At 35.3% G+C, this 26,568-nt stretch overlaps 1 protein-coding gene and 2 long non-coding RNA genes across 4 annotated transcripts; 2 read left to right on the forward strand and 1 right to left on the reverse strand.

Moving 5' to 3' along the window:
* Nucleotides 1-537: 537 nt before the first annotated feature.
* LOC125659715 (uncharacterized) lies at nt 538-3,389 on the forward strand. 2 transcript variants are annotated; one of them, XM_048891484.2, is made up of 7 exons: nt 538-713; nt 895-1,125; nt 1,204-1,365; nt 1,701-1,889; nt 1,986-2,172; nt 2,294-2,508; nt 3,146-3,389. In XM_048891484.2, the coding sequence occupies exons 1-7, from the start codon at nt 668-670 to the stop codon at nt 3,271-3,273; spliced, it is 1,158 nt and encodes a 385-aa protein (XP_048747441.1). In that variant the 5' UTR covers nt 538-667; the 3' UTR covers nt 3,274-3,389. The 2 variants fall into 2 exon arrangements, with proteins under 2 accessions (XP_048747441.1, XP_048747440.1); XM_048891483.2 differs by having other exon boundaries at nt 561-713; nt 2,294-2,531.
* Nucleotides 3,390-6,000: 2,611 nt separating this feature from the next.
* Nucleotides 6,001-8,360, forward strand: LOC130050165 (uncharacterized). Its single transcript, XR_008798570.1, has 2 exons — nt 6,001-7,058; nt 7,943-8,360. It is a non-coding gene; the product is annotated as an uncharacterized LOC130050165 (long non-coding RNA).
* A 12,447-nt stretch (nt 8,361-20,807) lies between these two features.
* On the reverse strand, nt 20,808-22,778 carry LOC125659172 (uncharacterized). Its single transcript, XR_007363954.2, has 3 exons — nt 22,311-22,778; nt 21,272-21,356; nt 20,808-21,137 (listed from the first exon to the last, which is right to left on the reverse strand). It is a non-coding gene; the product is annotated as an uncharacterized LOC125659172 (long non-coding RNA).
* Nucleotides 22,779-26,568: the final 3,790 nt, after the last annotated feature.

Consider the following 26,568-nt stretch of genomic DNA (forward strand, 5'->3'; position numbering starts at 1 on the left):
AGAGTTACATGCATAAGGTCCTATGGGCCAAATGTTTTGCACATTGTATATTTATAGAACTGTACAAATTGCGGTCGTATTGAACATGTCATTATATCACACAAACAAACACACACACGGAGAGAGAGAGAGAGAGAGAGAGAGAGAGAGAGAGAGAGAGAGAGAGAGAGAGTGAGTGTTCATAAAACCGCTATTACTAAAGAGGAGATTTATACTTTAGAAATAAATAAATGGCAATATACTACATGGAATCAAGACACATACGCGACACACTCACGGGATCAACGTATTAATATGACGAAATTCCAAATTTAACTTTAAGAAGAGGCCTATGCAAGGGTATCAAAATCATGTACATGTATTTTTATCATTTCCATTTTAAAAAAAAGTCTGCGCATATGTGCATTTTCTTTAGTAGTAAAATCTCTTTTGAAACACATTCTAAAGATTCATTTCTACAATATACGGAGTGGGGATAATGAAATAGCTAAATCTAATTATGAATTACATCCTTGAAATCCCTCCTAAACCAAAAATGCGTGTGTCATCAAATTTTCACGGTCCATTGTTACACAGCACGACGCCGGGTAGATATAAAAGGAGTGCACGAGTGAGTGCGAGTATTAGGAGACAACAGGTGACAGAAGTTACACCAAACAAGCGAAGCATGGAGTTCTTGAAAGTCCTCGTGGTTTTGTTCGTAGTTTTTCACGGTAAGATATTTCGTTACTATATTTCCACTATTTCAAATGTATTGAGTATTTCCGAGCTTTATATCTAAAGGTGTTAAACCATTCGAACACGCACGGAATGTTGTGAACGTATTGCCACCATAGTGAAATTTAACAGAAGACTTGTGTTTATATAAACTACATGTATTCTATTTTCATTCAGGTTCACTCTCGAAGCCTATTGGTTCTGATGATGAGCTACGTGTCATTGTCGGACAACTAGAGAGACTCGTAGGAAGCTTACGGCGGCTTGTAGATTATGTGGATATGCCAGAGTACTCGAGTATCGAACCAAGGAGCGAGTCTACACCAGAATTCCCTGTCCCCGGCGCCAGAATGTTGGGCAAGCTTCTGAGGCCACACTTCGCCAGTTTCCCAGTTGGACCATACACATGTAAGGCCAAAACATTTAATAAAAAATAAGCATGCAAAGCTTGAATGGTTTTTATATTAATATCGTTTGAATTCTCAGTGGAGATGCCTTTAACACAACATGATATTGTGGAAAAATTGAGCGCATGGTACAGAAGTGACCAAGTGATGTTCAGAGAACGGGCTTTCGGCAACATTGCGGGGGAACTATTGAATGCCCATTTCCAGTGCGCAACTACAAAACTCAACCAAATAGTTTTCTGTAAGTATGGTAAAAGTGAACTGCATTTCTGATGTAAAGTAATCTTTAATTTAAGTAATTTAATGCATGATGCATAAATGACTTTTAAAAAAACTTTACGTCCGTTTCATGGGGCCAAATGTATTGCCGACTTTTTGATGATACAAAAATATAGTATTTCAATCGATATAGATATTTACACTGGATTTTAAAACTCTCAAAATCATCAGAAATTTCATGACATTAAACTGATCAATGAAATAAGACATCAATTCTATTGCAATACTTTTGGTCATTCTAATACTAGGCATCAATCAAATCTACATCAACATTATATGCATTAATTTTCTATGTAGATGTTTTGAAGCAGAAATCGCACGAAATGACCAATGAGCAGAATATGAACATGCACGTGAGGGAGATTCTAGAGAGCTCGTTTTTGGACACCGCCAATGTGAATAACGTCGTCCAGAGAATTGTTTCGGCAGCGCAGTCATACACATACGGACAGGTCATTGATCATCTTGGGCGTTTCCAGTTGCAAGGTATTTCTAAATCCTCAAATATCGGATGTATAGATGTACATTCAAATCGATTTTTGAAATCGTGCTATCTAAACCAGTCTTATTACAATGTTTCAGATATTGAGGAATTCCTAGGGAAAATGAAAATGCTCATGAGGAGAGCTGAGCAGAATAAATGGTCCCCAGTCATGTTCGATGAAAAACTAAATCACCTTTTGACAGACCATGAATTTGTCTTTAAATGTCCGAGCATGAACGATCTATGGCGATTCCACCAAGAAATTGCTAGCCGCTTTCAAGAAAGGCAAGCATGAAAAATAAAATTACATTTGTGTATTTGGAATGAATTTGTCCTTACTATTGCTAATTTAAGAATTCATGAGAAAATTAATACAATTCTAATGGAAATGCGTCATCTTGAATAGGTTTCCCGTTACCAAACCCCTAACTGAGACAGAAGCCTGGCTGACGGAAGTCCTTCCTACCTACATGACTACAGACGCCACTCCCGCCATTACTGCCATCCTCAAAGTATACACTGACTTCGTCAAGTCGGTTATGTTTCACCTCAAGGAAGTAGAGAACCACATGGGCACCGGAAATACAGCTGACATCACAAACTTCATGTCTAAATATCTCGGTAGGTATTTGGAAAACTTACAGGTAAACTGCGAATGGTAGAATTTCACCGCCTACCTTCTGGTAAATTTCAAGTTATCATTTTTAAATGATTTATGTCATAGATATTCATACGAATTTTAAGAAGTTGATTTTCACAAAACGAACTCTATAATTTGGGTTAAAATTGCGTTTTTCACCAATACGGTTATCTATTTATCGATAAGCAATTCAAAATGACTTGAGCCCGGTTTCAAGGAACATATTTTCCTACCCCTTAATCAAAAGGAGTTGAAATCGAGAACAATTAACACTGGAAATTAATGGGTTCTACTTTGCATTAAAAAATATCATTAGTAAAATTGCAAAGCTTTAAAATGAAATGTACGAGTTGAAAATGTATGCGAAATTCCAGAGTTAGCGTGCCTAGTTCTTAGCATGAACCCAGTCATCGGAAATGTATTAAAACAACTTTAAACTAAATATTGGAACTATTTGTATGTTCATATATTCCTTGTACATTTCGTGTTTAATGGAAAATATTCCTGTTCAATATTTTGCTTGCGAGGACACTGTAAAATACTCCTACATAGTACAATATCCTTTTAAAGTGAAATTTGACATTTCTCAACTGTACTAATTTTCTATTATGATTGCAGCACCACATAAACTCCAATATCTTCAGTCCGTCTTTGAGATCCTTAACAGCAACGTCATCAAAATCAATACAGAAACTCTCCGGCCATCCAACACTAGATGTACAGATTTCAACGGAAGATGTGAATGAGCCGGATTTCTGGGATATCGACAAGTGAAATACACAACCGTGTGAAAAATCATTGACCATTTTCTAGTGCTTTCAGAAACTTCACAATTGTGAAAAATAAAATATCAAATAATAAACGTGTTATTACTTAGCAAGACACAATATTCTTGTGCTATTCAACTGCGAAGTGCCGGGTTCAATGACAAACCGTGGCCTTCCAAACTATTTCACATGTAGGTTTTATATATAACATTCCTATCTACATATGTCCATTCGATATATATCCCAGTGAACTCGGAATAAGACGCTGTTCTTTCACATCTGCTTCATACTTGGGTTATTTTATTGAACATAGAGGCGAACGACAAACGTGGCATTATCGCCTTAATCGTGATTCTCTCGAATGATGAGATATACAAGAGCTTGTTCTGCGTACGTTTTAAAATCAAAACTGGCTACTGACACAATTTAAGTTGTGACAGGTTTCGAAAGTCTAGTTAAGTCGGCATTTCACGATATCTATAACGCATAACTTCTTGCACAGTAAATGCAGATATGGAGCATGAAGTATTACGTAATCTCGGCAGAGATTCGCATCCAGCCGAACGAGCTGAATAAGACCAAGGAAATGTAGTTGTTCAAATTAGAAAAATCTTACATCTTTGCCGGGGAATTCCCGAAAAAGGCAGTGGTATTCATCAACGAAATGGGCGATACAAAATGTTATTGTGAGAAACCAATGTGTTACAGCGAATTACAAAAGACCGGTTGAGTTTTCAATTGCCTGCTGGATTGATCAATAGACTTTACAATTTGGTCAGCCAAGAATCACATTTGGTCTGAATTTAGGTCACAAAGTTACTCAAGCGTAGATTGCTTTTACAGGTAAATCTGAGTTGATTTCAGTATCTTTTGCAGCTATTTCCCTAGGATTTTTTTTCAAAGTGAACATCAATTAAATCAAATTGAATATATTTCTCTCTCAGATATACATTTGATTACTTTAACATGTTTAATTAAAGGTCACATTAATACGTTGATCCCGTGAGTGTGTCGCGTATGTGTCTTGATTCCATGTAGTATATTGCCATTTATTTATTTCTAAAGTATAAATCTCCTTTAGTAATAGCGGTTTTATGAACTCGAACTCTCTCTCTCTCTCTCTCATTTGAAACATTATTTCAAGTGTTTTTAAATCAATAAATTTGGAACAAAATCAAATTTGATTATATTTTTCTTTCAAAAATACTTTTGATCAAGAAAAGGGTGTATTCTCTCTCTCTCTCTCTCTCTCTCTCTCTCTCTCAAATACATTTTTTTTTATTGATTAAATTGAACTTTACTAAACTCTTATCAATTTCACTTTAAAAAAAATTCATTAGACATCTCACAAAGTGTCCACATGTACATGTACCATTCATATGTTTGTCAATCTATATTTGAGGTCATTCCATTCATATCACACAAAGAAAACTTCCAGAAAACTCTTCTATTGTTACTGTTTCTGACCAATAGAATTCTTGTTATTATAGCTAACCATTTAAGTTCAGACTTTCTATTCTATTTATAGTTTTTAGGGTTGGTTAGTGCACATCTACCTTTGGGAATTTTACAACACCTATTCAGCTTATAACCATGAAAAAAATAAGATGGAGATATATTTGAACAAAGAAATTATTAACTTATACAATTAGAGAAATTCTTTTTCCTGAAATAATCAGTAAAACTGATTTGTTAAATTATCTTATTTATGGGGTTGTCACTCACACAGAGAAAAAAAGTTGTCAATTCTTTGTCATACCTGAGTAACTTTGTGACCTAAATTCAGTCCAAATGTGATACTTTGCTGACCAAATTGTAAAGTCTGTTGATCAATCCAGCAGGCAATTGAAAACTCAACCGGTCTTTTGTAATTCGCTGTTACGCAGTAAGAAAAAGTGACTACGTGAAACTTTTCTCGGAAATTAACAACGGTAAAAGTCTGCGAAAATGGTGGATAAAAACGATATACCTCCCCTCTCAGTTGATGACTTAGTCTATAACAACGATAAAGCATTTCTATTCAATCAATTTTTCTGCAAGTAAACAGAAATCGACGAATCATTATCTTGTCTCCCAAGCACCAATGTCCCAATCCCACTTTCTAATATTCTATCTGGCATCAAAATTGAAACAGGACGAGGTGTATGGTATTCTATGCAGCCCCGACACAAACAAAGCATGCGGCCAAGACCTTATAAATCCAAGAATTTCTCCGCATTTCATAAGAAACTGCAAATACTTGCATGCACTTGCAAGTATGCAAGAAAGCTTTTTTTTTTTTTTTTTCTTTTTTTTTTGCATCTTTTCTAAATTAGCTAAACTTTCGGAATGTTGCATTGGTATACAATAAATTTTGCAATTTTGAGCAAAGCATGTTTTTAAAATGTTATTTTATTTGTTTCGCATTCCCTATATATTACTATCGGAGATGTGCACTGGTCGAGTCCACCTAGAAAAATCACTCAGGTGTGACAATCACATCTGGGGTATATACGGGTTGAGTAAATTAGGCTACCTGAGAGAAATATGGCGGATAAGATGAGAATGGTGTACGTATTTATTAATTCATGTCAGCTTTTAAATGTCATCTTCTAATAGTTCTATACATTGACCAGTCACCATCTAGTTTGGTACGTTTGGCTTTGGTGTGTAGTTTTCTCCGTTTGCGGATTAGTTTTCTGATATGATTTGTAATCCAGTGGGGGGGGGGGGGGGGGTCACTTTACCCTTTTAAACGGTATGTATCTCTTAGCCTCAGTCATAAGACTCGTTAAAGTCCATGATGCATTTATCGATGTTGATTAATCGCAGATTTCCTCTGAATTTGTCATAATTGCCATGACCAAAAAGCCAAATGTTGCGTTGAAAACACAAAGAAAAGGAAATGGGTTGGTTGACAAGTCCGAAGACAGGGCAAAGATAGCGTATATATTGACCAAGAAAACATTCGCTGGACAGAACGGAAGAGATGCTAACAGTCATTACATCTAGTAAAGAAGATGAGTTTTCGGTATAGTGGGTTGGCTCATTGATGCCTTGATACATATCAAAGGTCGTTATCCTTTTGTTAAGTCGTACAAATTTTGCATTATAGCTGAAAAGTGTTGCATTGAAGTCGCCTGTAATAATGATATTTTTATATTTTATATTGGTATTGAAAGTGAGTTCAATAGAGTATTCAATATCTCCCCATACTGAGCCCGGTGAATTGGGTGACCTATAGAATGTGCCATACAGATACTCCATGCCTTTGATGAGGAGTTCGATCCATACATATTCGATTGTTGCTATTTCAAGTTCGGATCGTCGCTTAAATTAAAAGCTATTCCTGACATATACCGCTACCACCCACCCCCTCCTTGCGTGTTGTTTCTACAGTAGCAATACATTGTAGAGAGTATGTGAGCGGATCTAACATCTAATTTTAATTAGATTCTGATTATTCGGGAGTAGGACCCGGGTTAAGTTCAATATCCCCTGAGAGCACAAATACTAATATCAAAACTTACAGAGCTATATGAATCCGTACTTATAGATATCTCTAATAATGTTTTATCATAGTTTAGAAGTCTAATGATGATATAATATATGTGACATAACACCTGACATGTATTCGAACTATATTATATACGATGATTAACCTTGTTTTCTATGAAATGCATATAAAATCCAGTATGCAATGACAATAGTACATCCTCATAACATGTCTTGATCGTGTGCAGGATTGGACAAAACAAGATGGCAGACGGCATTTCCAAACAAAGGTAGGCTCTTAAAACTCTTCATTTTACCGACTTATTAGACGACGAATTTATGAATTTAAAACACTGCCTGGCCAGGGAGGCATCATTAAGTTGATTGGTTGTTGGAATTCTTACTCATGTACACGTACAACTCTAAATTCATTGATCGAAGTTGACGATGTTGCCTCGATAGAATTCGAAGCGGGCGAAGATGTTTCTAATCATGTATGCATGCATTTTAAGAAAGATACTATCGGTAAAATAGACTCTGCACATATCTTTTGATGAAAACTTGAACCAGTGTATGCGATTTGTCCCTTTAATTGCCTTGGTTAGATAGATATCTTGACTTGAACATTTGCTAATGTGCAGGATTGGACTCTGGTCGTTTCCACGATAAACGTGCCGGATTGGACCTCAATTTTGGTTCAGGATTGGACCCTCTTTTTATCTTTATTTTCAAAATCCATTATATTTTCGAATCTCGACTTCACTTTATCATATTTTAGTTTGATTAATGTAGCTTATTAGATTCTCAGACAATTCCAACATGACCATGGTGTATTTTGAATTTTTTTTTTACTGTTATCAAATTACATCGCCGTTTAAGTTCCCAACGACGACAATTGCTACTGTAAAAATATCCATTCGCTATCTCCTTCAAATTGAACCAATATAGCAGATCTATACATGAATCACCAATCTTTGCTTACGACAAGATGTAACGTTGACTGTTCTTATCCAGGATATATAAGGCCATTTTGACCTATAAAACACGTGAGAAATTATCATAATTTTATAATCCTCTGTAACAATATAAATTCGACGTTTCCTGAATTCAATTAACCCGCTTACATATTCCCTAATTCCAAATTCTGTTATATAGATTTTCTCCTTTGTTTCAGGTATCAAGCCCAAGAACTTCATTCCATGAGATGGGTACACTTCGAATGTGCGAAATTTGTGGTGAGGAATTCAAGACCAATTCTGAATTGCGTAGGCATGTAAAAAGGAAACATCAATCAGAGAAATTGTCTTCGTTTGTGACCAGTGCAACACACGCTTTTGCACATTATAAAAGAAACATGAAGTAAAAAAAATTACATTGTTTTCTGAATACACGAAGTGCATACATATACCATGGCAGCCGTTTTATATATCCGTTTATGTACATTATGAAACGATTATTTTTACGGTATTATGCTTTGTTTTACAGAGATACTACTAATCTTTTACATTGCATTTTACACATGTTGATTTGTTATTTCATTGAACCAGAAGTGTTCTTAAGTTTTACTTGTTATTAAATATATTTCAATGTTATTGCGTTTGTATTGAACTGATAACAACTAGTGAAAAATTTGTATTGAAGAGTAACCTTTCATCTGAGCAGCAAGTATTGAAGAATAAACATCATGGACAAAAGTGCTTTTCATTTAGGTTCATATTTCAGCTACAGGAGTGATATTGCGATTCTGAGAAAATATCCTTTTTATTTTCTTTCATCAGTATATGCACTCTAAGGTTGAATTCAATGTAATTACAAGAAACGAAAGGTTTTTAAATACAAAAATGCTGATATTTACTACATTCCAACAAACACTTTTACCGTAAGTAATTATCTTTGTAAGTGAGTTGGCCTCAATATCTTGCCCGACATATGCACTCAAGATTATTAGAATTAAAATGATATGGAAATTTTTCAAAAGATAATAAATCCCGTTTTAACAATCAAAACTGGTTCCAGCAGAAGCATACATATGAAAGGCACAAGTGCATGTGGACAGATGATTAAGTATTGAAAACATGAACACCTCAACATCTTATTGTCTTTATTGTTATTGAACAGCTTTGTGAAATGTAAACCATCATGCCTGAAGAGATTATTATACGTCAAACCATGCTCAGTTTTAATAATTCCATGCAGATATCACAAATTTTAAGTGGTTGGGAATCGAACATGGTCTACACGTGTATATACAATATAAATGTATTTGCTTCTGCAAAATGAAGACTTTTCAACATGTTGATCTTCGAGAACAAGGCTCCTTCTAACGTGTGGCAGAACTTTAGATTCATATGCGCAGTGAAATTCTCAAACACTTAAAGATTTTCGAGCTGGCTCTTCCGGCTTACTGATAGTTCCTTGCTCCACGTGCTCTTCTAGGTTTGTCAAAACCATGGTTTTAGTAGGAGACATAAAATAGAACACACTTCATTGACTTGCAACTTTTAAGCTTAAGGAAGTCCTCTCCTGACTGGATCTGTAAGAAAAAAATGCGTGTACAGTATTTAAGAAAGGGTCCAATCCTGAACCAAAATCGAGGTCCAATCCGGCACGTTTATCGTGGAAATGACCAGAGTCCAATCCTGCACATTAGCAAATGTTCAAGTCGAGATATCTATCTAACCAAGGCAATTTAAGGGACAAATCGCATACACTGGTTCAAGTTTTCATCAACAGATATGTGCAGAGTCTATTTTACCGATAGTATCTTTCTTAAAATGCACGAAAACATGATTAGAAACATCTTCGCCCGCTTCGAATTCTATCGAGGCAACATCGTCAACTTCGATCAATGAATTTAGAGTTGTACGTGTACATGAGTAAGAATTTCAACAACCAATCAATTTAATGATGCCTCCCTGGCCAGGCAGTGTTTCAAATTCATAAATTCGTCGTCTAATAAGTCGGTAAAATGAAGAGTTTTAAGAGCCTACCTTTGTTTGGAAATGCCGTCTGCCATCTTGTTTTGTCCAATCCTGCACACGATCAAGACAGTGCATAAACTGACATAATGTACAGTGTAGAGATACATTACACGATTGAAAGGTGAAGATAACGAACATTGATCAATCTCATAACTCCTATAAGCAATACAAAATAAATATTTGGGCAAACACAGACCCCTGGATATATCAGAGGTGGGATCAGGTGCCTAGGAGGAGTAAGCATCCCCTGTCGACTGGTCACACCCGCCATCAGCCATATCTTGATCAGGTAAACGGAGTTATCCGTAGTCAAAATCAATGTGCCAAGAACGGTCTAACAATCAGTATGACACACGTCAGACAGCATTTGATCCAATGATAGGTTGTATTGGCGAACACATCAAACTCTTTTTTTCAATTTTGTGGAAACATACATGTATGATACATCAATGGAGTAAAAAAAATGATCAAGATCATTTAAATATAATGCAAACAGAAACGGAAATAAATCCCCCCTTTCCGACTCCTACAGTACAAGAAAATGGGTCAGAATATAAACCAATACGCAAGTTCCGAGTTACACAACAATTATTTCCCTTTGTCGAACTCTTTCGCATTTTATGACGTATGGTGGGTACACAATGTATACATTATATCGTAGACTGGCATTGTACATAACGATTACGTACGATTAATGTAATAAAAGCGTAACTTTTGTTTATATCAACCACTGGTATGTATATTCTGGCCATATCAAGCACAATCTGTTTGAATAAGATCATCAAATTGACTATTAAATCATTATTCGTTTCCTCTTCTACATGACTGACGCTTTTATCAAAGAAAGATGGCAATTAATTAACAGTGTTTGTTTGAGCCATTTTGTTATCCAATGCTCATAAACTCACTAAAGTTGCCTTTCCCCTGAGATAGGATGGTCTCAGAAACTCTGGATATCATCTTTTAAGAAATAATACAACGATAGTAATTAGCAAATGTACCCACTGTCATCATATTTTACGTCATAATTTACGGAAGAGTTCGACAAAGGGAAATAACTCTTGGGGAACTCGGAACTTCCGTATTGAGACAACTCTTGATTTAATACTGTTATATAACTGTGTAATGACATTGAAACGTTCACCATCTATGTTATTTAATAATACTTTGTTCCAAAGTCCCAAGCGCCAAACTGAGTCAAAGCCTTTTTCAAAATCAATAAAAGCACAATACAACTTTTTTCTGTGATATTTTGAAATTTCAATTAATGCATTAAAGTTAAAAGATGTGGTCAAGGGTAGAATAATTTTTTCTAAAACCAGCTTGATTTTCTAAAATAAGTTCGATTGTATTTTAATCTTTCGTTTAAAATCAATGTAAACAATTTACCCAAGCAACTTATCAAAGTAATGTCTATAATTTTTGGATCAGTGTGTGTCCCCTTTACTTTTGTATAGTGGGATAATATTGCCAAATGTCCATTGAGAATGTATAATCCCTGAGTCAAAAATTTTGTTACATGATATTACATAAAAATTTGACAATGTTTACAGTAGATTTTATTTAAGAAATAAGGTATAATTTTAAAATATTTATCGGGATACAAATACAGGTTGGTCACGTGATCAAATTCCATATGTACCAACCCGTATTTATATCCCGATAAATATTTTAAAATGATACCTTATTACTTATATTTACATTTTTGATCGGTAATATTGCTGAATTGTGTTAACAATACGTTTCCATACATTTCAAATTGTTGACGTCCACAACGAAGCATCATAGATGTTCAAAATGACGACAACACAAAAGTAGATGCTATCATGAGACAGTAATACCCGTACGTAAGTGTTTGCCTTTAAATATACTCTCCGTCCAAATGGCAGATCAAGAGGGGAATCCGGGGATTGGCACCCCCCCCCCCCTTTCTGTGGGACATCTTTGTAGTTTTTAAAAATATATATATGTCTAATGATATTGCTAATATTTGTAGGGAATTATTTTTAATGTACAAGTTAATAAAAGATTAACTAGCACTGGATAATACACGTTTATTTATTTTTATCAATTAATTTGGGGGGGGGGGATTTCTGGACCCCCCCCCCTTTTTTTTTATACCGCTGAATCCTATAATGTTTAACTAGCAAAGAAGCCACAATGTGATTTGGCTACGTCATTGCATCCTCAGTTCCAAAAGGGGATGAAGAAGTTGACTCAGTAATTTGACAACTACGCCTAATGCTATCAAAACAAAGTACTGTACGTATTTCAAGCCAAACCTCGATATACCAAATCTTCAAAACACGACTGAATTCATCGTTTAAACTTACATTTTCACTACATACCGCTTCAACTGCCTAACATAGAAGAGAGAGAGAGAGAGAGAGAGAGAGAGAGAGAGAGAGAGAGCGTGAGAAAGAGAGAAGTGTCAATAAATCGAACTTCTTTACCATTTCAAAAGAAAGAAATTGCCGTTGTCAATAAAACCGACGGGTCGGAAAGTCTCGTTTACTTTCACTTTCGATTTACTACTTCCGGGCAGCAGTCGAAAAATGTCACTTTGTTTTACTTTGGTTATGCTCAGATGACAGCGTTAAAATGAACCTACAGCCTATATAGATTCCCTACTTGTGCAAAAAGAGAAAGAAGTGGATTTATAGATGCAGGTAAACAAGTCAAACTTATATTTTTATAGTTAAATTGCCAAGCAGTGAGCTCTACCCCACAGGGGCTCGGTTGTCAGATATTGAAGTTTTGCATGATTTGTGTCCGAATAATAAATTATATAAATAAAATCCACCACCAAAATCCGCCTTTTTCGAGGTTTTAAAAAAGGTGTATCATGTGTACATTAAAAAAAAGTAAAGGGACGACACTCGCCATCTTGGATTTCTGGGGGGGCCCTCAATTCACGGCTTGTTTTTAACAATTTCTACTCTCTGCCTACCGGTTTCTGGCGAGATCTACGTTGGAAAAAGATCCAACGACTTCTCCCTATCGTCTGCTTATGTCTACATGCCGTATTAAAGATCCAGTGACCTGAAACATCCTCGATACCTGCCCCTACTTATCGAAAGCAACGGAAGTTTGCATCGAGTGACACGACGCCTACCGGAGCTCTCCATATAATCACTGGGGTGTTCCGAATGTATACGATATGTCCAGAGAAATCAACACCGCAAAAACAACAGGACCCGGTTTGTATCAACGAGTCATTAAATTTAATGTCACATCAACCCTAACAAGTTATTAAATCTTTAATGTGGCATTAGTTAATGGGTTCATTAAATACCGTTGTATTAAACCTTTATTAAACTCACATTAGTTAATATGACATTAAATATCGAAACTCTCATTAAACCAACATTAACGATTAGTACCAATCCCATAATGCAATGTAATGTTTACTTCCTGTTTATTACATTGTCTGCTGTATTTTGTTTACGTGTATTCTTAGTGATTACAACACCGGCTTTGATGAAAGGTCTGATGATCAAATAAAATATAATCCAGAAATCAAGGAGAAAATTTCGACAGTAGACCGATTCACGGGGTATAAAGAACTTTACCGAAAGAATTTCGGCGATATGTTGTTGTTTACTTATGTTTTTTCATACCATTCCAGTCAGATTCTGGCGTTGATTTCACAAGACCCGATCTTAGGTTTTACTTCTATTGACGGTCTTCAATCAGTGCAAATCTTTATTGTCGCATTATATCTGATTGGCTTGCGTCATCTTTTTAAAAAGGCTACACACTTCAAATACTCATGCTAGCCTAAATAATCAAATTTCAAATTAAGAATATTTTTAAAGTTCTATAAACTTATAATATATCAAAACTAGATTTTTACCATGGAATAATTTAGGTTGTCATTTCTTTCAATTATTTTCGTTTTAAAAGCAAGCGCTTCCATATGTTTTCATTCATTGCAAAGAATACAGTGTATATTCCTTCAAACTTATCTACAGGGTATCGTACATGTTTTGTTTTTTTAAATTTCCTCTCTTCACAGACAATTTTCTCACATTACTTTATACATCAATCCAGTGTGATCACAAATTGTTACAATGATAGCCTTTTCTGTTAACGATTCTGCAGGCTCATTCTCTTATGTTTTCGGATGCATGGTTCTTTGATTCTAACAGTGTTCCGTCTATAGATCAGATACAGTCTATCCCTCATGGAAAACCAGCTACTTTGGGGAAAAAATTCTTCTTCGTGTTAAGATCTTCGCCAGACGGCCATTTAATATCTTGAGGCGTATGATCGAGTCACCAACGCCTGTGAAACGCTTTGTGTTACTTGGGTCTGCCCAAATTGTATCACAAAAATCGTTAATAAAACTCCCGATATTAACATACACGTTGCATCGTTTTTAAAGGGGGTGGGGAGAATTTGATTTTTCTAGATTTCTTTACCAGCACAATTCAATTTCATTACTTTGCAACACCCCCCTCTTTTATACACGGTCCTCAATTTTTAAATCATTCTAAATCGCAAGTGGGTGGGTGATTTGGAGAACTCATATATGCTTTAAGCCACTTATAAATTGTTCCCCATATTGATTCATAGCCACTACTATTGAAAATCAGAAACAGTGAGTGTGTGTATGAGAGAGGGGCGGGGATCGGGTCATTCAATATACATACATCTTAATCAATTTCCCTTAAAGAGACACTACAGCTCATTTTGCGCAAAAATCATGAAATGACAATTTTCTCAGGGCTTTCTCAATTTTTGTTGCATTGTTGAATGTATGAACTTTGCGAAAATAACACTTATCTAAAGTTACAAACTCTCGTTTTAACGTATAAATTAATACTTTTTGATGGCCTATACAAAAAATATCGAGTCTCCTCCTTCGGTCTTCAGACGCATGCGCATAGACAGTAAACAGTGCAGCATGTCGTCAAGTGAGAGAAAGTGTAGTGCAGTGGATATCGATAGATCCAGAATTTTGAAAGATTCTATGAGAAAAGAGGTATAAAAATAAAATGAGACAAAACTCATACGTGAAATAAAATTTACCTTGGGATCAGTATGACCGTTGGAAAACAAAGAGCTAGGAGAAACGATTGTAACTCAGTGGCGGATCTAGGATTTCCGAAGGGGGATGTGAAAAGTCAAATATTAGCCAAAGTAATCGGCCATTCTGGGTGCAAAATTTGGAGTTTCACTCACAATTTGTGGTTAAAAAGGGGAGGGGGATCCTGCCCCCCCCCCCCCCCCCCCCCCCAAATCTGCTATTGGGACTAGCCGCGAAGAACTGCTTTAAAAGTGTTATTTTATCTGAACACGACAAGTGTTAACCAGTTGTAAAAACATCGGTCAATAAGAACATAGGTGGGTTTCTGTTGAATTATGATTTATATAATTACTTATTATAATGAGCAGGAAATAATCTAGTTTATACTTGAAAGGTGAGTGTGGTCCCCTTGAAGGGGCTTCCTACACAACACCTTTGCTGTCATTCAAAACCACGTGATGTAAATAAGCATTCAAAAGTCCGAGTCAGCATGAAGAAACCTTTGAATTCGGACGATCTTCAAAGCGCAGTTGAGAGTAAATTAATGCATCCAATTGTTCAAAATTGTCAGTATCGATATGAGTTTTATCATTTTATCAATACGTGTTTTTAAAAACACTTTATTAAAATGTGGAAAATGAGCTGTAGTGTCTCTTTAATGATAGGGAAAAAAGTGGATTTACATATAATTGGTCAAGATAAGTTGGAATGGAGGAAGGGGGAAGTTTGCATGCCCCCCCCCCCCCCCCGGGCCTTCTATGGGCCTGCAACTTGTGTTTGTGTAATCGAACGAACACTGATGAGTTAACGACAATACACTTACAATACGTGTATGGTATATCGGCCTTCAATTTGATATTTATATAGCAATGTGTGGATAAACAGGTCTTCTTTTGATCATGTGCCCCTGTGGTACTTTGTGCGTAAGTTAATCATTCAGTTATTGGTATATAAAATCTCTCCCATAAATTACATAGTTTTCTATTTACAGCTTACTATGCTACGACATTGTCTGAATTCTTTGTTCTTCCGTGGAAAACATTCGTTTACTAAATTCAATTTAAATATTAGTGCTTATTTCAACTTAGACTTCTCTAGATTTATCGTATACATTCGAAACACCCCAGTGATTATATGGAGAGCTCCGGTAGGCGTCGTGTCACTCGATGCAAACTTCCGTTGCTTTCGATAAGTAGGGGCAGGTATCGAGGATGTTTCGGGTCACTGGATCTTTAATACGGCATGTAGACATTGTGGGAGAGAATCGTGTTGAATGGACAACCCAACTGTTCACTTTGACTATTTAATTAACTGCTTACTTGTTGTGATGACGTCACAATGCATAAGTAAATGTGACGTCATATTACGGGAAACGATATAGCACATTTAAGATAATTATTATACAGTTATGAAATATTGATGTAGAACAATATGAAGCATTTAAGAAATAGTATTTAACACAATTAATGAATATTACAGTCTTGAATTCACAACATCCTGGGGTCGCTGAAAAGAATTCACAACATCCTGGGGGCGCCGAAAAGTATTCACAACATCCTGGGGGCGCCGAAAAGTTAATTTCTCAGACGATCGCTTCTTCGTAATTTTAATACTTCATCAGTTTTATTTTCTAATGACACCTCCAGTGGAAATAACTTAGTTATAGGACGATTTATTAGTCCCGTATCAGTCTTTAGAATTGCTGCTCTGGTATATTTGTCTCTTCCGTATATCAACTCTTTGATTAGGCCAAGTTTCCATAATAGTCTGTTTCCTTCATTGTGGACGAGAACAACATCACCGACTTTAATATCCAGGACCCGGTTGTATCAATATTTAATGCGACATTAAAGCCTCATTAAATTCAATATATTTAATGTGACATTAAGTTCCGTTGTATCATTGTTTTAATGTACGATTCCGCGCATTAAAGCCTCATTAAATTCATCAATTTTAATGTAGGTTTGGGGGGTACATTAAGTGGTCATTAATTATGGCGGCTAGCATAGCGGTTGGACGGTTGGACAGACAATGAAAGGATGGAGTCTTCCACGAACGATTTTCACTTCAAAATGTGACTGACGAGGAAATTCGAATGATAAAAAGATGACAATTTACCTTTTCCGTAAGGAGTCAATCGGCAAAATTATGGATGACTAAGCCTAATAAATAGGTCACACGCACTGTCCATAGAATCGCAGGTAAATATAATGTATAATAGTCCAAACAAAAGACATGAAAACATGTAGACCTACATATACAGGCTCAAGGAGTGACGTCATTTCGTGTGTCGTAATACGTTTACAAGAAGAGGCGGATCTAACAATACAATGAACAAGAGGGCGACTTCCGTTAAGTGTGGCAAATGTACACATCAATTCAAATTAAAGATATATATGTATACACACACAAAAGCAAATGGATCGCACATGTACTTTAAAAAACAACATCCCACCTCCAAGATATTCATATAATCTGACCTGAAACCGGAAACTTTTAAACAATCTTTACACTAAAATTGCTGAGATATTAGCCTATTTGTTATTATGTTTTTAGAAGTAAAAACTTTCAGAAATTTATATTACACTATAATTTCAGAAGTGAATATATTTCTAATCTATATAAATTCAGGTGTGAAAATTCCTAATTACACGTATTAAAATAGTTCGTACATAATTGGTAGGCACTGTGTGGAAAATGTACTTCCAAGTTCAAAACGAGGTGACCATCGAATGGTTTGGGATAGGGTTAAGACAAAAAATAGTATTTTAAACTTTCTTTTGAATTCAAATTTTAATTGCCTTGTGGGTTTTTAGGCTACCTAGGCGTGTAAAATGATTATTATTTGTTATTTTCATACCCCCCCCCCCCCCCCCCCCACACACACACTGTTTCTGATTTTCACTAGTAGTGGTTATGAATCAATATGGAGAACAATTTATTAGCAGTATATGAGTTTTCCAAATCACCCACCCACCCACATGCGATTTAGTATTTAAAAATTGAAGACCGTGTATAAAGGGGGGTGTTACAAATTATAAAGAAATTGAATTGTGCTAGTGAAGAAATCTAGACAAATTAAATTCTCCCCACCCCCTTTAAAACGATGCTGCGTGTTATTGGAAGTTTTATCAAAGTTCTTTGTGGTACGATTGGGGTAGATTCAAGTAGTACAAGGCATTTCACAGGCGTAGGTGACTCATGCAACTCAAGATATCAATTAAATGACTGTCTGGCGATAATCTTAACACGAGGAAGGATTTTCCCCCCTTCAAAGTAGCTGATTTTCCGCGAGGAATAGACTGTGTCTATCTACAGACGGAACGCTGTGATCCAAGAACCATCCGAAAATATGGAGAATGAGCCTACATCGTTAACAGAAAAGGCTATCATTGTATCAATGTTCACACAATTTGTGATCACACTGGCAGTTGTAAAAATTGATGTAAAGTAACGCGAGAACATTGTCTGTGAAGAGAGAGGAAAAAAACCCATTTACGATACCCTATAGATAAGCTTGAAGGAATATATTATACACTGTATTCTTTGCAATGAATGAAAACATGGAAGCGCTTTTCAAAATTTATGCTTTTAAAAACGAAAATAATTAAATGCCAGCCTCAATTATTTCTTGGTACAAAGCTAGTTTTGGTATAAGTTTACAGAACTTTAAAGATATTCTTAATCAATTTGAAATAATTAAATTATTTAGGCTAGCATGCTTATCTGAAGCGTGTAGGCTTTTTAGAGAGATGACACAAGCCAATCAGATAATGCGACAATAAAAATTTGCAAGATTGAAGACCGTCAATGGAAGTATCACGGCACCAACAATGTGGGAGAGAATCGTGTTGAATGGACAACCCAACTGTTCACTTTGACTATTTTAAAAATTTTAACTGCTACTTGTTGTGATGACGTCACAATGCATTAGTAAATGTGACGTCATATTACGGGAAACGATATAGCACATTTAAGATAATTATTATACAGTTATGAAATATTGATGTAGAACAATATGAAGCATTTAAGGTAGAGATTGATAGGTTGATGCTAAAAAAATTAACCATTGAATTTTTTTAATTTCGATATATGTTTATGATGAAGCTTTGATATAAAACATATTAAAAAATCAATGTTGGTAATCGACCTTGTTTTTGAGAAATATGGCAATTTTAATAGCACCTTCTTTAGTCTTTGCAAAGCGTAAAAAGTGAAGAAAAATAAGTAGAGAGCAATATACAAATAGAGCTATAACATTTTTATTGTAAAAAGGATCATAACTTGTCATATATGGTTTCAAACAACCTTTCACATAATTGTATATTACACATCAATTTCAAGTTCAGCAATCATTATTAACATGCAACAACATTACTTCAACACAGCTACATTGGCCTATCACCTTAAAATAGTGCACACTATTTGCACACAGGGTCATACTTTTGCTTTAGCTGCAAAAAAATTACCCATCAAATTTCTTATTTTATTTCATTAAGTGGTTAGTCTATTAGTAAGTTAAATATAAGAAAAAAATTATACACCATAATGGGGTTCAATATGGAACTAGCAAAAAATTCGTAACCCCACCCCCTTTTTACAAACTACACATTTTCGTAAGAAAAAGGATTATTAAAAGATGTTGTAAACAATCAATCAGAAAAAGCTTTCTGAAATTCGAAGATTCTTTGTAATACCTTTTTTAAATTAATAAATATAATACAGAAAGTATGTATTTCAAATTTTAGCTTATACTCTGTTGTAGTTCTCGTTGTTGACCTTTGTGCACTTACACTCAGAATATAAATTTATCATACGTCATCACATTTGATGATTAATATTAGAGTTTTCCCACATAAAAATCCCCACAAAAAAATAGAAATACAATTTATATTTGTTAAAACAAATGTCTCCATTACATCCCAACCCCTTTAATATAGTGCATGGTATGGAGGAGAAAGAATGAGCAGGAACATAGACATCATGAATTGCACTCGGCGCATTGAGAAGAAGGATTTAGCCAGCAGAGATAAACTACTGACTTTTTAATAACTTAAAATGTTTAAGCATTCGATCCCAAATTACCTCTGAGAATTGAACATGATAAGAAGGTTTCTATAAGTTATTTCAGGGGCGGATCGGGAACTGTAATCGGGGGGGGGGGGGGGGGGGGGGGGGGGGGGGAGGGGGGATGAGGCAGGGGTCTAAAAGTAATTCAATAAATCAAAACGTTTTGTCAGACATTTATTTCTCCGAGAGTGGAGGAAATTATTGCTTCTTTTATCGGATACATTTTTCTAAACAACATACCACGATTTACCTTAAACTTGAAAATTTTAGGGGGGCTCGCGCCGGTTGCCCCAAATATGTTTAAATAACAACTTTATATTCAATATCAATAGAAAGATTTCAACCCAAGCGACCCATGGATTGATTGATTGTATCTTGTTTAACGTCTCTCTCTCTCTCGAGCATTTTTCACTCAGATGGAGACGTCACCAAGACCGGTGAAGGGCTTCAAATTTAGGCCTTTGCTCAGCGCTTACGGCCATTGAGCAGTGAGGGTTCTTTAGCGTGCCACACCTACTATGACACTGGGAATCCGTTTTTAAGGTCATATCCGAGGACCCGTGACATTCACACCTGATGCCGAGCGTTTGGCAATGGAACTTTCATTACCTGTTTTAACGGCTTAGGTCTGTCGCGGCCGGGATTCGAACCCCGGCCTTCTGCATGCGGGGCGAATGCTCTAACCTCTAGACCACCACCGTGGCTCGACCCATGGATCTCGAGGCCCATATCAGCTATCTTGCTCTCACAAATATATATGTATCTTCATAAGTTTATGAGTCCTACTTGTAGTCTCACACTGAAACAAAAACTCGCTATTGGATAACTCAGAATGCATGCATATTGCATTATCTATTTCTAATTTCTCCCAGTTCACGGTATATATGCACTGAATGTGTTGGGGGGGGGGGGGGGGGGGGGGGGGTGTTAGAAAATGAGAAATTCAAACACATTGATTACAAGTTATAAAATTGGTATTTTATTTTCATTTAGAAATGTTTACTGATTTTGATATATCAAAAACTTAGAATAATCAACAATGACACTTCATCTACATTTATGCAATATTATCGTCTTTAAGAAAGACATATAATAGTATACATGAGTATATGTACTTGTTTTCCATTAAATTCACACTTTAGTATGTTGCACAATATATCTGGGCTCACAAATACATTATTGATTCTATCCAAGTCCCACATTGTGCAGAAGTTCTTGAATTTTCTCTGTAATCTGTAAAGTTGTGGGGTCCAGGGGATATGACATCATCAATGTAAATGAAGTACCTGTTAAAATATATTCTGTATATTCAAATATTGAAAAAAAAAAAAAGATGAATATGATTATTTAATATACTAAGAATTGTCTTTACAAATGTCTGGTGTTAAAATAAAAATTTCTATCTTAGAAAATACTGTACCTTTCTTGCTGATTTTCAAGGCAAATTGCTGTTGAAGTTGTTGACTCGAAGCCCATTTCAACTTGCACTGGTCCTTAGGATGACACTTAGGGAAAAAATCATCATAATTAATATTTGCACAGTCAGTATTAATCATTAATTATACTGTGTCAGACAATGTCAATTTTAAAATTGTGTGTCTCAATGCATCTTCAGTGAACTTTAAAATACTGATATATTGAAAATTACATTTATTATGTTAATTTTTAAAATCTTGTCTGAAATCAGTATTACATATGTAACACTATGTTAAATGTGTGCAGTGCAGCAATGTGAACTCTTGCAGTAGTAGTACATCTGAATGATTGTTATTTACTTTATATTGTTATAGCTAACTTCTATTTAAACTGTACATACCCCATACACCCCCCCCCCCCCCCCCCCCCCCCCATAATGAGGTGAATAAACATCATGATTATCATATTGCAATATGAGATGACAGATATGTTTTCATACGATAAACTACCAGTTCATTCTAATAATACCAAAACAAGTCAACTCTAGATTTATCAGACATGTCTCCTTTACCAAGTGTGGGTCAAGAGAAGGACATACATATCTTATGTTCATACAATACATACATTTGCCTATAAGGGGGCTTGTGATTTTACAAAATATTAATATTTTAAATTGTAGACTTGCATGCTTGTGTGAAACATGAAACCCCAGATTTGAAATATCTCTTAGGTCAATGAAATTTCAAGATATTATAAGTACTATCATTTAGTGCAACAACAACCCCCCCCCCCCAACCCCCCCCCCCCCCCCCGAAACTTGGGAGAGCCCTATTTTTTTTAATGTGGCATATACATGATATTCATTTACAATTACATGAGCATGTAGGAGTTATATTTTGGGCACATATGGAATATATAAATGCAAAGAAAATGAAACATCTCCAAGTTGTGTGTTTATAGATGTTATTATAAAATCACGTTGTGAAATAGCAGAGGAAAAGTGGGTTGAATACAAATTTAATTTGCCATATTTTTTCACTTACCAAACGAAATTATATTCTCGTTGTCCACGTTGAATGCATCCATCGAATCCCTCTTCTCAGAAGAAACTTTGTTTAAACTCTCAATGACTACATAAACAGTATTGAAACTCGCAGCACTCGGAGTCGGACATCACGATCACGCTACATCAACAACTTTGTAAAATTGTTTACGTAGCGCAGCTATGCATGGTCGTGAGGTAAAAAGTGCCATTCTGCACGGACGAAACATTTGGTCCACTATTATTACATTGACGTATTCCTAATCTAAACTATGGCCAACTGTCTCTATCTTTCGTCGAGACGACCCCCTCAATCATCGAGTCAGTCACAGCAACAACTTGTACTTTCGGAACCCCTTCATGTTTTTCAACTACTCTATGACGGTGTACGGAATTCCGGAAAATAAATTCACGTGAATATACACGATTTTTACTGATCACGTGGTTGCTATCCGTCTCTACCTTAAGGTAGAGATTGATAGGTTGATGCTAAAAAAAATAACCATTGAATTTTTTTTATTTTGATATATGTTTATGATGAAGCTTCGATATAAAACATAATAAAAAATCAATGTAGGTAATCGACCTTGTTTTTGAGAAATAGGGCGATTTTAACAACACCTTCTTTAGTCCCTGTAAAGCGTAAAAAGTGAAGAAAAATAAGTAGAGAGCAATATACAAATAGAGCTATAACATTTTTATTGTAAAGAGGATCATAACTTGTCATATATGGTTCCAAACAACTTTTCACATAATTGTATATTACACATCAATTTCAAGTTCAGCAATCATTATTAACATGCAACAACATTACTTCAACACAGCTACATTGGCCAATTACCTTAAAACAGTGTACAATATTTGCACACAGGGTCATACCTTTGCTTAAGCTGCAAAAAAATTACCCATCAAATTTCGTATTTTATTTCATTAAGTGGTCAGTCTATTAGTAAGCAAAATATATGAAAAAAATTATACACCATAATGGGGTTCAATATGGAACTAGCAAAAAATTCCTAACCCCACTCCCTTTTAACAAAGTACACATTTTCTTAAGAAAAAGGGTTATTAAAAGATGTTGTAAACAATCCATCAAAAACAGCTTGCTGAAATTCGAAGATTCTTTGTAATACCTTTTTTGAATTAATAAATATAATACAGAAAGTATGTATTTCAAATTTTAGCTTATATTTTGTTGTAGTTCTCGTTGTTGACCTTTGTGCACTTACACTCAGAATATAGATTTATCATACGTCATCATATTTGATGATTAATATCAAGAGTTTTCCCAAATAAAAATCCCCACAAAAAATAGAAATACAATTTATATTTGTTAAAACAAATGTCTCCATTACATCCCAACCCCTTCAATATACTGCATGGTATGGAGGAGAAAGAATGAGCAGGAACATAGACGTCATGAATTGCACTCGGTGCATTGAGAAGAAAGATTCAGCCAGCAGAGATAAACTACTGACCTTTTTATAACTTAGAATGTTTAAGCATTCCCAAATTACCTCTTTGAAAATTGAACATGACAATAAGAAGGTTTCTATAAGCTATTTCAGGGGCGGATCAGGAATTGAAGTTGGGAGGGGGGGGGGTGCAACTGTATGAGGCAGGGGTCTGGGGGCCGCCTTGAAGGGGGGATTCCCCCAGAAACTCCTGGATTTTACAGATTTTTTAGGGCTTAAAATATGTCTCCTATGTAGTCATTTTGATTATTTTCTGTCATTTTTAATAAGGTGAAATTAATAAAATAACGCAAATTTTAAGGGTTTTGGAAAAAGTAGCAGTTCTCCCACTAAAAGTAATTCAATAAATCAAAAGATTTTGTCAGACATTTATTTCTCTGAGAGTGGAGGAAATTATAGTTTCTTTTATCGTATATATTTCTCTAAACAAGAGACCACGATTTACTTTAAACTTGAAAATTTTAGGGGGGCTCGCGCCGGTTATTATACAATATTATTGTCTTTAAAAAAGACATGTAATACATGAGTACATGTACTTGTTTTCCATTAAATTCACACTTTAGTATGTTGCACAATATATCCATTGCTCTGGGCTCACAAATACATTATTGATTCTATCCAAGTCCCACATTTTGCAGAAGTTCTTGAATTTTCTCTGTAACCTGTAAAGTTGTGGGGTCCAGGGGATATGACATCATCAATGTAAATGAAGTACCTGTTATAAAAAATATATTCTGTATATTCAAATATTGAAAAAAAGATGAATATCTAATATACTAAGAATTGTCTTTATAAATGTCTGGTGTTAAAATGAAAAATTCTATCTTACTAAGACAGAAAATATTGTACCTTTCTTGCTGATTTTCATGGCAAATTGCTGTTGAAGTTGTTGGCTGGAAGCCCATTTCAACTTGCACTGGTCCTTAGGATGATGCTTAGAAAAAAATCATCATAATTAATATTTGCACAGTCAGTATTAATCATTAATTATACTGTGTCAGACAATGTCAATTTTAAAATTGTGTGTCTCAATGCATGTTTAGTGAACTTTAAAATGCTGATATATTGAAAATTACACACATAACATGTATTTTATTATGTTAATTTTTAAAATCTTGTCTGAAATCAGTATTACATATGTAACACTACATGTATGTTAAATGTGTGCAGTGCAGCAATGTGAACTCTTGCAGTAGTAGTACATCTGCATGATTGTTATTTATTTCATATTGTTATAGTTACCTTCTATTTAAACTGTACATACCCTCCCACCCCGGGTCCTTAATGAGGTGAATAAACATCATAATTATCATATTACAATATGAGATGACAGATATGTTTTCATAAACTGCCAGTTCATTCTAATAATATCAAAACAAGTCAACTCTAGATTTATCAGACCTGTCTCCTTTACAGAGTGTGCGTCAAGAGGAGGACATACATATCTTATTTTCATACAATACATTTCTTTGCCTATGAGGGGGGCTTGTGATTTTACAAATATTTTAAATAAAGTTTTGTAGACCTACATGCTTGCATGAAACATGAAACCCCAGATTTGAAATATCTCTTAGGTCAATGAAATTTCAAGATACTATAAGTACTATCATTTATACCAAATAGAATTTTAGTGCAACACCCCCCCCCCCCCCCCTCAAACTTGTGAGAGCCCTATTTTTTTTTAAATCTGGCATATACATGACATCCATTTACAATTACATGCACATGTAGGAGTTATATTTTGGGCACATATGGAATACATAAATGCACAAAAAATGAAACAGCTCCAAATTGTGCGTTTATAGATGTTATTATAAAATCGCGTTGTGAAATAGCAGAGGAAAAGTGGGTTGAATACAAATTCAATTTGCCATTTTTTTCACTTACCAAACGAAATTATGATTTTGTTGTCCACGTTGAATGCATCCATCGAATTCCTCTTCTCAGAAGAAACTTTGTTTAAACTCTCAATGACTACATAAACAGTATTGAAACTCGCAGCACTCGGACATCACGATCACGCTACATCAACAACTTTGTTTACGTAGCGCAGCTATGCATAGTGGTGAATTTCGTGAGGTAAAAAGTGCCATTCTGCACGGACGAAACATTTAGTCCACTATTATTACATTGACGTATTCCTAATCTAAATTATGGCCAAATTTCTATATCTTTCGTCGAGACGACCCTCTCAATCATCGATTCAGTCACAGCAACAACTTCTACTTTCGGAACCCCTTTTTGTTTTTCAACTACTCTATGGCGATGTACGGAATTCCGAAAAATAATTTCACGTGAAAATACACGATTTTTACTGATCACGTGGTTGCTATCGGTCTCTACCTTAAGAAATAGTATTTAACACAATTAATGAATATTACAGTCTGTCTTGAATTCACAACAGACATAAGCAGACGATAGGGAGAAGTCGTTGGATCTTTTTCCAACGTAGATCTCGCCAGAAACCGGTAGGCAGAGAGTAGAAATTGTTAAAAACAAGCCGTGAATCGAGGGCCCCCCAGAAATCCAAGATGGCGAGTGTCGTCCCTTTACTTTTTTAAATGTACACATGATACACCTTTTTTAAAACCTCGAAAAAGGCGGATTTTGGTGGTGGATTTTATTTACATAATTTATTATTCGGACACAAATCATGCAAAACTTCAATTTATTATTCAGGAACAAATAATACAAAACTTCAATATCTGACAACCGAGCCCCTGTGCTCTACCCATGAGCGGATGATTGATCTAAAACCTATTTTACTGAATATTTTCGATAATA

Source organism: Ostrea edulis, chromosome 9 (assembly GCF_947568905.1).
Source record: "Ostrea edulis chromosome 9, xbOstEdul1.1, whole genome shotgun sequence".
Classification (NCBI taxonomy): domain Eukaryota; kingdom Metazoa; phylum Mollusca; class Bivalvia; order Ostreida; family Ostreidae; genus Ostrea; species Ostrea edulis.

What these genes read in the sequence shown, in the direction of transcription:
- LOC125659715 (XM_048891483.2), top strand. Translation starts at nt 668, where the DNA reads ATGGAGTTCTTGAAAGTCCTCGTGGTTTTGTTCGTAGTTTTTCACG. An exon ending in TTTGTTCGTAGTTTTTCACG is followed by an intron (nt 714 to 894) that starts GTAAGATATTTC and finishes ATTTTCATTCAG; the next exon opens with GTTCACTCTCGAAGCCTATT. An exon ending in GCTAGCCGCTTTCAAGAAAG is followed by an intron (nt 2,173 to 2,293) that starts GCAAGCATGAAA and finishes CATCTTGAATAG; the next exon opens with GTTTCCCGTTACCAAACCCC.